Raw genomic sequence first — 12,353 nt, forward strand, 5'->3', positions numbered from 1 at the left:
AGAGAGAGAGAGAGAGAGAGAGAGAGAGAAAACCAGAAGCAGAGGGAAAACATTGTGTTTCACCTGTCTTGAAGTAAGTAATTCTACTTAATAATTTGCTTCTATTTCCATGCAAATGGGCAGTCCAATCTCTTTTATGCCTTTTTTTTTTTTACTCCTGGTTATGGAAGAAACCAACTCAAAGACAGAGTCATCCCTGTCTCAGACCCCTGAGGTCAATGACAGATTAACATCAGGAAATCTCTATCTCTTATTCTGAAACACAAATTGTCCCCCAATTCCAGTGGCTAATTGGTTGGGAATGTAGCATGGATAGGTCTTTTTGCATACTATAAATATTGGCAAGGCAATGGCTTGTATTCAAAAGCCTACTTGCCCTAGAGAGATGCCCTTCTCAATGTGCCAACTGATTCTTCCTTCTGTCTTGACATGGAACTATGAAGGAAATAAAGGCTTTTTACTGACTTTATCCTAAAGTGTAAACAGTAGTTGTTTCCTTCCCACATCCTAGGAGAATTCAATTTACTCTAGGAAAGATTCCTTCAAAGAGTTTAAGTTAAACAGACATTCTGGTCATAGGTTTGATCAGTCAGGTCCCAAGTTCCAGAAATAAGTGTTTGCAAATGGTGAGAGACATAGACTGGATAGGAATCCTAGAAGAGTTACCTGATGCAGTGAGCAGCTGTCATTACCCAGTTCTGGTCTATCAGGCTTCCCCCACAGGTATGTCTCCAATGACTACTGGAATTATATTGAAGAGAGACCTGAGTAGAAAGCAGAGACTATAAAGGTTATGGGAAATCTAGGTCTATGTCAGTCAGTCAATTAGTCAATAAAACACTTATTAAGCACCTACTATAGACATTGTGCTAAATTCAGGGGGGGGGGTTTAAAAATGGCAAAAGGCATTCCTTGTCTTCAAGGAGCTTGTAATCTAATGGGGCAGACAGCACACAAATAATGTATAAACTAGCTACATACAGTATAAATAGGAAACAATTGACAGAGGGAAGGTAATAGGATTAAGGGAGGTTGGGAAAGGTTTCCAGTAGAAGATGGGATTTCAGCTGGGACTAGAAGGAGACCAGGGAAGGCAGTAGGCAGAGATGAGGAGGGAGGCCATTCAAGGCAGAACTGATAGCCAGAGAAAATGCCTGGAGCCAGGACATGGAGGTCTTGTTAGAACAGCCAGGAGGCCTGGGTCAGTAGATCAGAGTAGATATTGGGGAGTAAGGTGTTAGAAGACTGGAAAGGCAGGAAGGTGCTAGGTCAGGAAGGGCTTTGAATGCCAAGAAGAGCTTTTCTCTTTGGTCCAGGAGGTGATAGGGAACCACTGGAGTTTCCTGAGTAGAGGACAGGGGAGGGGAGAGTGACATGGTCAGACCTGCACATTAAGGAGATCAATTTGACTGCTGAATGGAGGATGGCCTGAGTGTTGGAGAGACTTGAGTCGAGTGGATTCCCCAGGGGGCAATTTCACTACTCTAGGTGTGCGGAGGTGAGGGCCCTGCACCAGAGTGGTGCCATCTGCTTCCCCCTTGTCCTCTTCTACTGAATAAGATTCCCTTCCCTCTGAGAGTTGGGGCTGCCTCATCCCTCAGCCATTTTAGTGGCTTTTTGTTTTGTCCTTATTCAGTCATTCACTTCAATAAACACCAATTCAATGCCAAGATCCTTAATCATTTCCTTTTATGCAGTAGCTCAGTCCTATTTTCCTTTCTTCCTTTGCTGTCGGTTCTGCTGGGGATGTCCCCACTCCTTTCTCTTCACTGCTACACCCTGGAAATCTCTCCTGTCTTCCATACTTGCTCTGCCTTTCATATGAGCTCCTCAGGGCATGACCTCACTCAGTCAGAGCAGACTTTTTGGGGCACCTAATTGGAATGTCTTTGATTGATTCAAGAAGATGTCCAGGCTGCAAACACACCTAGTTAGCAGTTAAGATTGTTCTTTTTGTCATTGTGGTTTGTCCTCCATTCTCATAGAGGACCAAGAGATCAGGACACATGACACTGGAGTGAGTTGGATTTAAATGAGGTAGGGCTAGGCAGTCACCAGCCTCATTTTCTCCTCCAGAGTCATCTGGGTCTAGTGGCCAGATCTAGATCAGGACAACTGGAGACTGTCCAGCTTAGGAAGGTTATTGATGGAATGGATAATCATCCAGGATGGGGAAGAGCCTACAGTTTGTATCATCTGGGAATCACTGGAAGGAATCTGGACTTGGAGAAGAGATTTTTCACTTTAGGAAGGTATCAGGATTTAGCAGCCTGACAATTACTTGAAATGGGGTGGTGTGATTTGAATGGTTTATTCAATTTATTCCACCTTACAGCAACCTGGCCCCCCCCCCCATCATCACCCAGGAACAATTGAGGTCAATCTGGGTGGTGATTATAGACTGTTTATAGATCAAGGCTATATACCAGAGGTCTGGGAGATTCAAGGCCAGCTCCAATGAAGGAGTATATAGAAAACATGTGAGAGTCATAGGTTAATAGCTTGTACCCAGGCTTTAAGAGCAAAGGAATATATGGAATCCTATAATCCAGTTAAAGAGGTTGGTGAAAGTCAGGCACAGAGATCCTTTGATAGACTTGCTTTAACTGTAATGCCTAACATTCCTGAATTGAGGAAGAATTTGACTATTGCCATGGAATACCTAGAAGATTGGGCCTTATTGGAATTCTGTATTAAAGACTCCTTTAAATCAGTGATTTGCTCAATGGGGTTCTGGAGTCCTGTCATCCAGAGGTTTCTGTAATCATCATGGGGTTTATAGTGTGGCACTATGACTTAAAGCTTCAAGAAAGGTTGGGAAGGAAGGATTAGCTTTATTTGGTGGAGATGGGGGCAAAGCTGAGGGATGACAGCTATTAGACATTTATTCAGATGAAAATATTCTTCCTACACTTTTAAAGGTGGTAGGAGGTGGTAGAGAGAATGGCTATGGCAGTGGTCCAGCCTTGAAGACAAGAAGAGTTGGCCCAAAGTATAACAAGAATTTTATATAGGAAGGGTTACTGAGTTCCCCATTCTCCTCTTCATCTCCCCTCCTTCAAGTGGTCAAAGGTGAAGTAGAACTCAGAAGCTTCACATCCTATTATTCTATCTCTATTTATAAAAGGTGTTTCTAGGTAAAGGAATTGAGCTCTTTGTGAGGTTTGGGAAAATGGACTGGAGAAGAACAAGCTATGAGAAAACATTATTGTACCTTAAGTTTAAGACAGTAGCCATTTCCCATCTCCCTTTGCATCTTGCTTCCCACCCCAAGCAATTAAATCAATAATGCAATTACTAAATAGCAAAGCCTTACTGGTGCACGTGTGATTCAGATTATCACATAATAATTCCCTATAAAAGAGTGACTTTATAACATTAACAATGCATGCACTTATAAAGTGGCATGTTTTACCACTCTGCCAAATGTAGGGTATGTCAGATGACAATCCATCCTTCCTAACCCTAATTCCAGCTAGGGCTGTGGAAGGGGGGAATTACTGACCTGCCAGGGCCAACTGTTGGGCAGCACATCTTCACCTCCAACAACCCTGGCTGAATTGGACTGGTAGGTGGGGACTCCATAGCCTAGAATTAAAACATAGGGAGAGAGTTCAAAAGAACAGATATCATCAAACCAAGCCACCCCATTGGCCTACATAGCCACATCCTTTAGCTCTGACCCCACACCTGTGATGATAGAAGACACAGACAAGTAGGGATAATGGAAGGTGGTCTTGACCATTTCCCTGACTCAAAACTCAGTGATCCCTTGGAATTCCTCTCTAATTCTTTATACCCCACAAGACTGAGAACAATGGAAGGGAAAATGACCAAGAAGACATGACCCATGTGATAAGTAACCTAGGAGCCTAGAGCCCATAACAAAGTGACTCAATGGCAATAAGTCACCTCCTTATAACACCCTAAAAAAATCAAGTACTCTGCTAACCTTGCTCTTTGACATAGGTAATGTATTTTATGACCCCCATGTTACAGAAGGGGAAACTAAGTCACAGAGAGGGAGTGAAGTGATTTGTTTAGGTTCACACAGCTAGCAAGACATATTAACATGGGATTTGAGCTGGGATCCTCGTGAATATAAATCTCATCTAAGTTAACATGGTGTACTGGAGAGATACTAGATTAGGAGTCAGAGTATTTTATTTGAATTCTGTCTCTGTTGATTCTGACCAGTTTGAACTGTGGGTAAGCCACTACCTCTCTGGACCTTATCTGTATGTAAGGGCATGGCGTAAATGAGGCAGTCTGGTCTATATGTTCTCAAAGAGTGGTCTTTGAGAGTCTTTCAGGTGGTCAATGAGTTCAGAATTATTTTATAATATTATTGATATTTTAATTTCTAATGTGGTGAATATCAACAGACAAATCTCACCTAAGCTCTTTGGGGAGGGGAAATCATCAATAATTTTTAATAGTATAACCCCAGAGACTGCTGGGTTAGTGGATAAAGAGCTGTCCTTGAAACTGGATGACCACGATCAGAATCCCATCTTAGATATTTATTGTGTGAGTCTAGGCAAGTCACTCAACATTTTTGTATGTCAGTTTCCTCATCTGTAAAATGAGGATATTGGATCCAGTGACCTCTAAATATTTTTCCTGCTCCAAATCTGATGATTTTCCTTACTGCTATACCACACTTATCCTTTCACTCCCTGCTTCCCCCACTCCCCCCAGGCACAAGTTTTACCTCCAGCCACCAGCACTGACACCAACAGGAGCTTGATCATGTTGCCTCCTTAGATTTCCTTTAAGACTGAGGAAAGGCCAAAGAGAAGGTCTTACTTAAATTGGAGCTTGTATCATCAGCCAAGATATATATAGAACACAAGTGAGGCTTTTGTCAGGACTTGATGGAAAAAAGGTGTTTGCCCATTTTTTTTCCTTCCCAATATCTGCTAACTGCTTCCTTGGAAATATTTAAGCAAAATATTAAAATTGGTCCTTCAAGTTCAAATACCACCTGTTTTGTGAGACATGATGGTATGTGTTTGGGGTGAAAAAATGACTTTATATCTCTGAAAATATTTATTTACTAAGCAGAAAAGGAGGATTCATGACTTGAGTATACATTTGAAAAACCCTGTAAGTTAATAGATTAAGAAGCTTAAAAAAATCACAAAGGAGATTTGAAAATTAAAGGAGAAATACAGCTGAAGATAAAGATTAATAAAGGAAGGTTTTTTTTTTAAAAAGAACTAACATGATTGATAAGTCATTATTTATTTTGATGGATTGATAGTAAGATGATGGAAAGGAGAAGGAAGAGGAAGAGGTAGTGGAGAAGAAGAAGGAAGAGGAGGATCCAAACTAAAAATGAACTAGGAAAATTCACAATGAATAGTTGAGTTCTCCAGGGGGTGACTTCTCCAGAGGTGAAGCTTTGAGCTCTCCAGTACAGGGGAGAGGGAACAAGGTGCCGCTGAATGTTTTTTTTTTTTTTCCCAGAGTCCCACTCACTTTGGCAGGTCCAAAGCTCTCACTTTCAAAGAAGTTTTTAAGGAATAAACATAGAAATGAAGTTACTGAAGTAAAAGTTAAAACAGCTAAAAACATTTTACAAAAATTTATCAGATTTAAAAAGAGAGTGCTGAAGAATAATAGGGAATTTGAGTTACCCTCCCCGACCTGGCAAAAAGGAGGAGGCATAGTAGCTGTATCAAGGGCCCCATTGGCAACAGCCCTGGGCACCCTGAAGTCCACACCTCTAGGCAAGCAGATGAACCTCTCCTTTCAACCCCCTGAATACACAATCAGGCTCTGTAGCTGTGAGGAGAGGAAAAAAAACCTCCACACTTGATAAGCACAATTTTCTATCAATAATTTTTGTAAGCAATGATTTGGAAATGCAATTAATGTCATAATGTCATTGTGTTATTATGGCCTTCCTAAATTGTAGTAAAATTCTCTTATATTATAAAAATTAAGTGATCACTGTAAGCCAGAAATAGTGTTAGATAAAGCAACTTTTAATATGAATTTTGTTGAAACTAAAAGATGGAAAAAATTGCATAAAAACAGTTATTTTATTATATAATGTTTTATATCTGCTATTTATAAAACCAGGTATTTACATCTTTACCTGTAGTTAAAGAGGAGGTTACAGCTAAAAACAATTTGGCTATCATTTGTGAAACTTGTAAGATTGTTAACTAAGTTATTTAGAGTTACTGTTTTAATACTTAAATCTAAAATTGTTAATTGATTACTGTATGTGGAAAGGAAGAGACTTCATGAAAATTTTATTCAGATCGGTTCTGCCCATTCAAAACATTCCTCCTCGGGTGGCCAGGTAGCACAGCGAGTAAGAGCACCGGCCCCAGTGTCGGGATGACCTGGGATCGAATCTGGGGTCAGATACTTAGCACCACACCCAGAAATAACAGGGCCGTGTAACCTTGAGCAAGTTACTTAACCCCAATTGCTTTAAAAAAAAACAACATTCCTCCTCTATGTATAAGAGTTGGCACCAGCATCAGCCTCTCTTTAGCATCCATGTCAATTCTCCTTATTTTGAAAAATTGCCAAAGGCCCTAGAAACCATCTGTATTGGTATAAAACAAAAATGCTATTTGAATGCAAACTGTGTAAACTAAAATTAATGGTTTTATGTTTGATAACCTTATTTGAAATTTTCTTTAGGTGTGAATTTTATGCCAATGGTTATCAGATGAATGATTTTCTGTGTAAAGCAATTTGGAAATGATTGAATTAAGGTCACCAGTTTGGTAATTACTTAATTTTGGTTTCAAAGTTTAAATTTAGACACCAGGCTATCATCGTTATGAGAGAAGCAGTTTCTCTTATAGTCTAAATGCTATTAAATTAAGAATTATACTGTCATAGGAAAAGAAAAATGATTAAATAGAGTATTCTGACCATGTGCTATAATATTTTGAAGTACTGTAATTTAAGAAAATATAAACTTTTAAGTTTGTCTTTGTTTAAAAGGAAGTTTCAGTTAAGATTTTTTTTACAATCATTTATGAAATATGTGAGATTGTTAACCAAGCTACCTGGAGTTATTGTATGAATCAAATATTCATAAAGGTATGCTTGTGAAAAGCAATTATTTGTAATTATGTAAGGAAAAAATCCTGTGAAGCTTCTTGTAAATTTTGAAAAACCTAAAATTGTTCATGGAAAGGAGGGTTTAGGTACCCCTGGAAACAATCTGTATAAACAAGGTCATCAGTCCTGGGAAAGGAACTTGTTTTTGATATGTAGTTCATAAAAAATGAATTTGGCTTGCTGAGAAGTTGCAAGTCTATGTACAATAAGTAGAAGGGATTTCTAACAATTGGCTTTTATGCCAGGACAAGTTTAAATTTGAGAAAGAAAGATGTTAAATGGCATCCCTTATGTATGAGAGACCTAGTAAATCTTTATTGCTTTTTACAGCTCCATGAGAATAAAAATAACTGTAACTTGCTCTAAGCTGTGATTGGTGAAAATTGCTTTTTAAGATAAAAAGCACTTGAGACTATATTTAATTCACATATTCCTACTTTTTCCTTCCACAGCAAATTTCTATGATCAGAGCAAGTTGTCAGTAATGGATATGAGCTCTTTTGTGTTATCTTAGTAGGAAATCTAATGCTATTTTTCATCTAGAATTAGAACATGTAAAGAAATTTATGCAAACTGCTTAAGACTCATCTTAAGATATTCCTGTCATTTAAAGGGATTCTAAAACTAGTAGCTTTTAAAAATACTGTGATCAGCTTCTTAACTGTTACCATTATAAGATTCAATTACAATACCTTTTTTTGACTAAAAAAACTTTGTGATATTTAAGAATTCTGCAATTAACTAGGGATTTAGTTTTTTTTGAATCATATTTTGGGAATTTATATTACTTAATGACATGTTATGCCAACTTAGTTTTAATGAATCTCAATTTTAAAAGTTTGTTTTTGCTTTAAGGTAAAAAAAGCTATCATTTTAAAAGTTTTCAACTAATTTTCTTCATAAAAGTTTAGCGATCATTTATAAATGTTAAAACTATTTTAAAAGAAGGGGACATACTTTTAGAAGAAAAATTTTTTAAATCTCGAGTGTGATTTTTAGGAGGCTTACTAAAACTTCCATTTCCAAGATAATTTATTGCTAACTTAATGTAAAGTAGGACATATTTTGCTGTTTTGATCTCAATATATAGTCATTTCATGGCCTAAGCAAGAGTTAAAGTAGTGTCTAAACTTATTATAGGTAAAAGATTCAATTTCTGAAGTATCTCTTTCTTCCAAAATGAATATAATCAGAGGCTAAATAAGTTTTGTGAAACAAGGATGTATGTCTACTATTCAGTTTTAAGGTTCAAGTCAGGAACTTCTTTTGTTTAACAGCTTTCACTGATGGATCCAGTTCTGGAAATACAAGCTACTACATTGATTCTAATAATTATAAAGTTATTAATATTTACTTTATTTCTGCTCAAAAGGCAGAACTTTCAGCTATCCTATTATCATTAAATGATTTTTCTTCTTCTCCCCTCAATATTATGTCAGATAGCAAATATTCAGTATACATGTGTCAACATATTAAAACTAGTAAACTTAAACACACACACAAAATACAGATCTTTTTAACCTTTTTAAAAAATTACAAGCTCTCATAAGACAGAGGTCACAACCTATTTATATAACCCACATTAGACCTCATTCTTCATTTCCTGGCCCTCTTTCCCAAAATAACATGACCATGATCAAAAAGTTCAAGTTTTTCCTACCCTTCTCTCCCCAAATATTCATAGAGCTATGTTATCTCACTCTTATTTTCATAAAAATGCACATACCTTTTGTAAATAATTCCATATTACTAGGGAACAAGCTAGACAGATCCTTAAAAACTACCCTCAATGTGTTATCTATACTATTTCTCCAGTTATCACCATTAACCCATGGGGAATTAAATCTAACCATATTTGGCAAATGGATATGACTCATTATCCTCCCTTTGGTAAGTTATCATATATACATGTTACCATAGATACTTTTTCTTCTTTTACTTTTGCCTCCCTCCAGACAGGGGAAGCAGTAAAAAATGTAATTAACCATATATTACAACTTTTGCTTCAATGGGTATTCCAAAACAATTGAAAACCAATAATTCCCCCACTTACACTAGCAAATAATTTCAATCTTTCTATGATCATTTTCAAATAAAGTTAATTACAGGCATCCCATATAATCCCACTGGTCAAGCTATACTTGAGAGAAGAATTAAAGATATAGAAACCTATTTACCTATTTACAAAAATAAAAATGGGGGCTTGGACTAATATGCCACAAAGGAATCTAGCTACAGTCTTATACACCCTAAATTTTTTAAACACCACTAAAAATGAGTATACACTAGAAGAAAAACAATTTGAAAAGGTGCATATTCCCCAAATGAAGGTATTGTGGAGAGATCCCCAAACAAAGAAATGGGAAGGGCCTGACCCTTTACTAACGTGGGGGCGAGGCTGTGTTTATGTTTTTTTCGGAAGCTGCTGAATGACCAGTGAGGGTGATAGAACAGAATGTCCGAGCGTGTTCCACAACTCACCGCCCAGATGCAGAAACTGAGAATTCGGAGAAAGAGGATCAGGAGATCCCTTGCACAAAGACAACCCAAGAAGAAGTGGCTTAGTGTCTCACCTTTTCACAAGATAATACTACCCTCTAATGGAACATTACTTGTTTTAATTATACCCTTTTACAGTGTATTAGTGGTTATGATGTCATTGTACTGTTTTTAGAACAACCCTCTTTTGCTGTTTTTCCATTAATCTTTCTCATAATTGGTTTCAGACTTTGGGGGAACATGCACTTCAAATAATATCTGATTCTCCAAGTAGAAAAAAAGTGATATCTGGACTTTTAATCACAAGACTAATTGCCATAGCAATATCAATTAGTATCAACAACCGTGTCTTCTATTTCTAATTTGTGAATGAGTTAGCAAAGAATGTTAGCCTGGCTTAAAAAATCCAAGAATCTATAGATAAAGACATAATTTATAAAATCAATTTGTTGGAATAGTTAGTCATGTATCTTGGGGACAAGTTAGAAACACTTAAGACTAGACTCCTTCTCTGATGTGATTATGGATACACCTATATATGTATGACTTCTTTCTATGAAATATTACTTGCATTAATTGTACTCTTACTCAATGTATATCTAGTAGAGATTCTGTTGTAGTAATTGTTGAACAACCTTCATTTGTCATTTTTCCAACTAATCTAACTCATGCTTGGTATCAAACATCAGGGGGATATGCATTACATATGATTTTTGATTTCTAAAAAAAACAGGGAGGGGGGGGTGAAAGGTTTGTAAGACTTCTTGTTACTAGAATCACTGCCCTAATATTATTGATAATTTCAACCACTGTGCCTGCAATTTCTCTACGAAGAGAAATCCAAACTGCACAATATATTAATGAATTACCAAAAAATGTTTCTGTAGCCTTTAAGACAGAAGAGGACATAGATAAGGATCTTTTGTATAAGACCGATTTATAGGACCGATGAGTATTGTATTTAGGTGATGAGTTAGAAGCATTAAAAACTCGACTGTTACCTAGATGTGATTATAGATATAAATATATTTGTGTAACTCCTTTACCACATAATAGCTCTGACCCTAATGTTTCTTGGGTCAAAATATGTGCCCAATTTCTTGGTGCTTAGCATGATTCAAATATTATGAAGTATATCAGAAAACATCCAAAGTTGTCATTGCTCTGGAATTGATTCAGGAAAATTGCCAACACCATACTATCAGCATTGTTAAAGTTATCTCCTTTTAATTTGATGTCTATTATTTTACATATTTACCTGTATTGATTATTGTATTATTTCTTTGTACTTGCCTTACTGCAGTGACCAGGCTGATGTCACAGCCTTTGAAACCATTATCAACTCAAATGTATGAGCTAAATTTACATAATAAAAAGGGGGAGATATGGGAGGCCAAGTCTAACAGATTCTTGAGCTTGTGTCTGAGTCCAGAGACTTGTGACTTTCTTCAAGTTCAAGGACTCCTTGAGCTATGTCCAAGGCCTGATTTGTTGACTTGTTTGAATCTGGAAGAGTGCAAAGTCCCCTCTGGCCAGGTGGGCCATATCTTTTCCTTTTAAAGAATATTTGGCAATCAGTATCAAGAAATATTGCTGTGTCTCCTACAAGCAGTCTGGGCATGCAGGAATCAGCTTGGTAGTCAAAGTCTTTTACTAATATCTATAATTAGCTGAGTGCATTCCTGAGAAACTGGTGATCCTGTTTACTGTGAAACTTTCCATGAATAAACAAGAAAGATATATAATCAACTATACTACTCCATTAAGCCAGCATTGTTGTCCAATGATGCTTGCCTAGCCCTACTCTTTCGTTCACTGTCTGTCCTACACTGTCAGTTTCTGGCACTTAGAGCTTGGTCAGACATTGAAGACACCAAGGTCATCAACTGCATTCCAAGCCGCAGTCAGTTGTACCAACTTGTGTCTTGCCACTGAAATTCAACATCTCTGGAAGAGAGAATGAGGAGGGTTGTGCAACTCTGTCTCACTTAAATCCAATTCATGCATATGTTAAGACATCACCTTCTTTTAAAAGCACAAACAATAACAACAGAAACAGCAACAGGAGCAATGTATTGTTCTTTAAAAACACAGATTTTAGTGTGAAAATACAGAAAATAAAAGGATCTGAGGAAACACATGAATCTTGTGTCAGAAGGTTAGAAGATGGAAAAACGTGACTTAGAAGAAGAGGGGAAGGATTGCTAAATGCTTGCATGTGAGAAACAAAGGTGAGTCTCTTCTACAAGGATGGGGAGCTGGACTCGCTTAAGAGGAAGGAGCTGGACTCGCTGAGGATAAAATATCTGAGTGCCCTCTGAGGGGTGATACAGCAATGCCACAGGGGCTATTGAGTGAAAGATCAGTCAGTAGGGGTCCAAGCAAGAGAAGAATAGTGGTGACACCTACTGATGTGCTTTGAGGCTGCTGTTTGTCTACCTGTTGTTCAAAACAACAATAAAGGAGTCTGCTTGTTTTCTGGGCATGTAATCCAAGATGTGACAGAGAATCTTTTAAGCTCTGTCAAAACAGAAGACTGCCCAATTCCAGTGATTCATTTGGACACAAATTGTACTTGTAGAATTAACCTAGAAAGCATTGCCAATGTTTATAAAATGAGAAACTAAGAACCACAGGTCATATTGTCTTTCTAATCACCATTACACTAGAGTTTATTAACCTATGTCTGAGTGTGTGTATGTGTGTGTGTCAGTGTGTGTGTGTGTGTGTGTGTGTGTGTGTGTGTGTGTGTGTGTGTG

General features: G+C 37.4%; 1 protein-coding gene across 1 annotated transcript in view; it reads right to left on the bottom strand.

Moving 5' to 3' along the window:
- LOC138154312 (chymotrypsin-like elastase family member 2A) overlaps positions 1 to 12,353 on the bottom strand; it is a 61,011-nt gene that overhangs the window by 22,996 nt on the left and 25,662 nt on the right. Inside the window, exon 3 of the mRNA XM_069078942.1 lies at positions 667 to 764. Coding sequence (XP_068935043.1) covers positions 667 to 764 — 98 coding nt within the window. The remainder of the gene's footprint in view (positions 1 to 666; positions 765 to 12,353) is intronic.

This window comes from Petaurus breviceps, unplaced genomic scaffold (assembly GCF_028583685.1).
Source record: "Petaurus breviceps papuanus isolate PSGF00001 unplaced genomic scaffold, PetGlider_PUasm1.0 91041, whole genome shotgun sequence".
Lineage (NCBI taxonomy): Eukaryota > Metazoa > Chordata > Mammalia > Diprotodontia > Petauridae > Petaurus > Petaurus breviceps.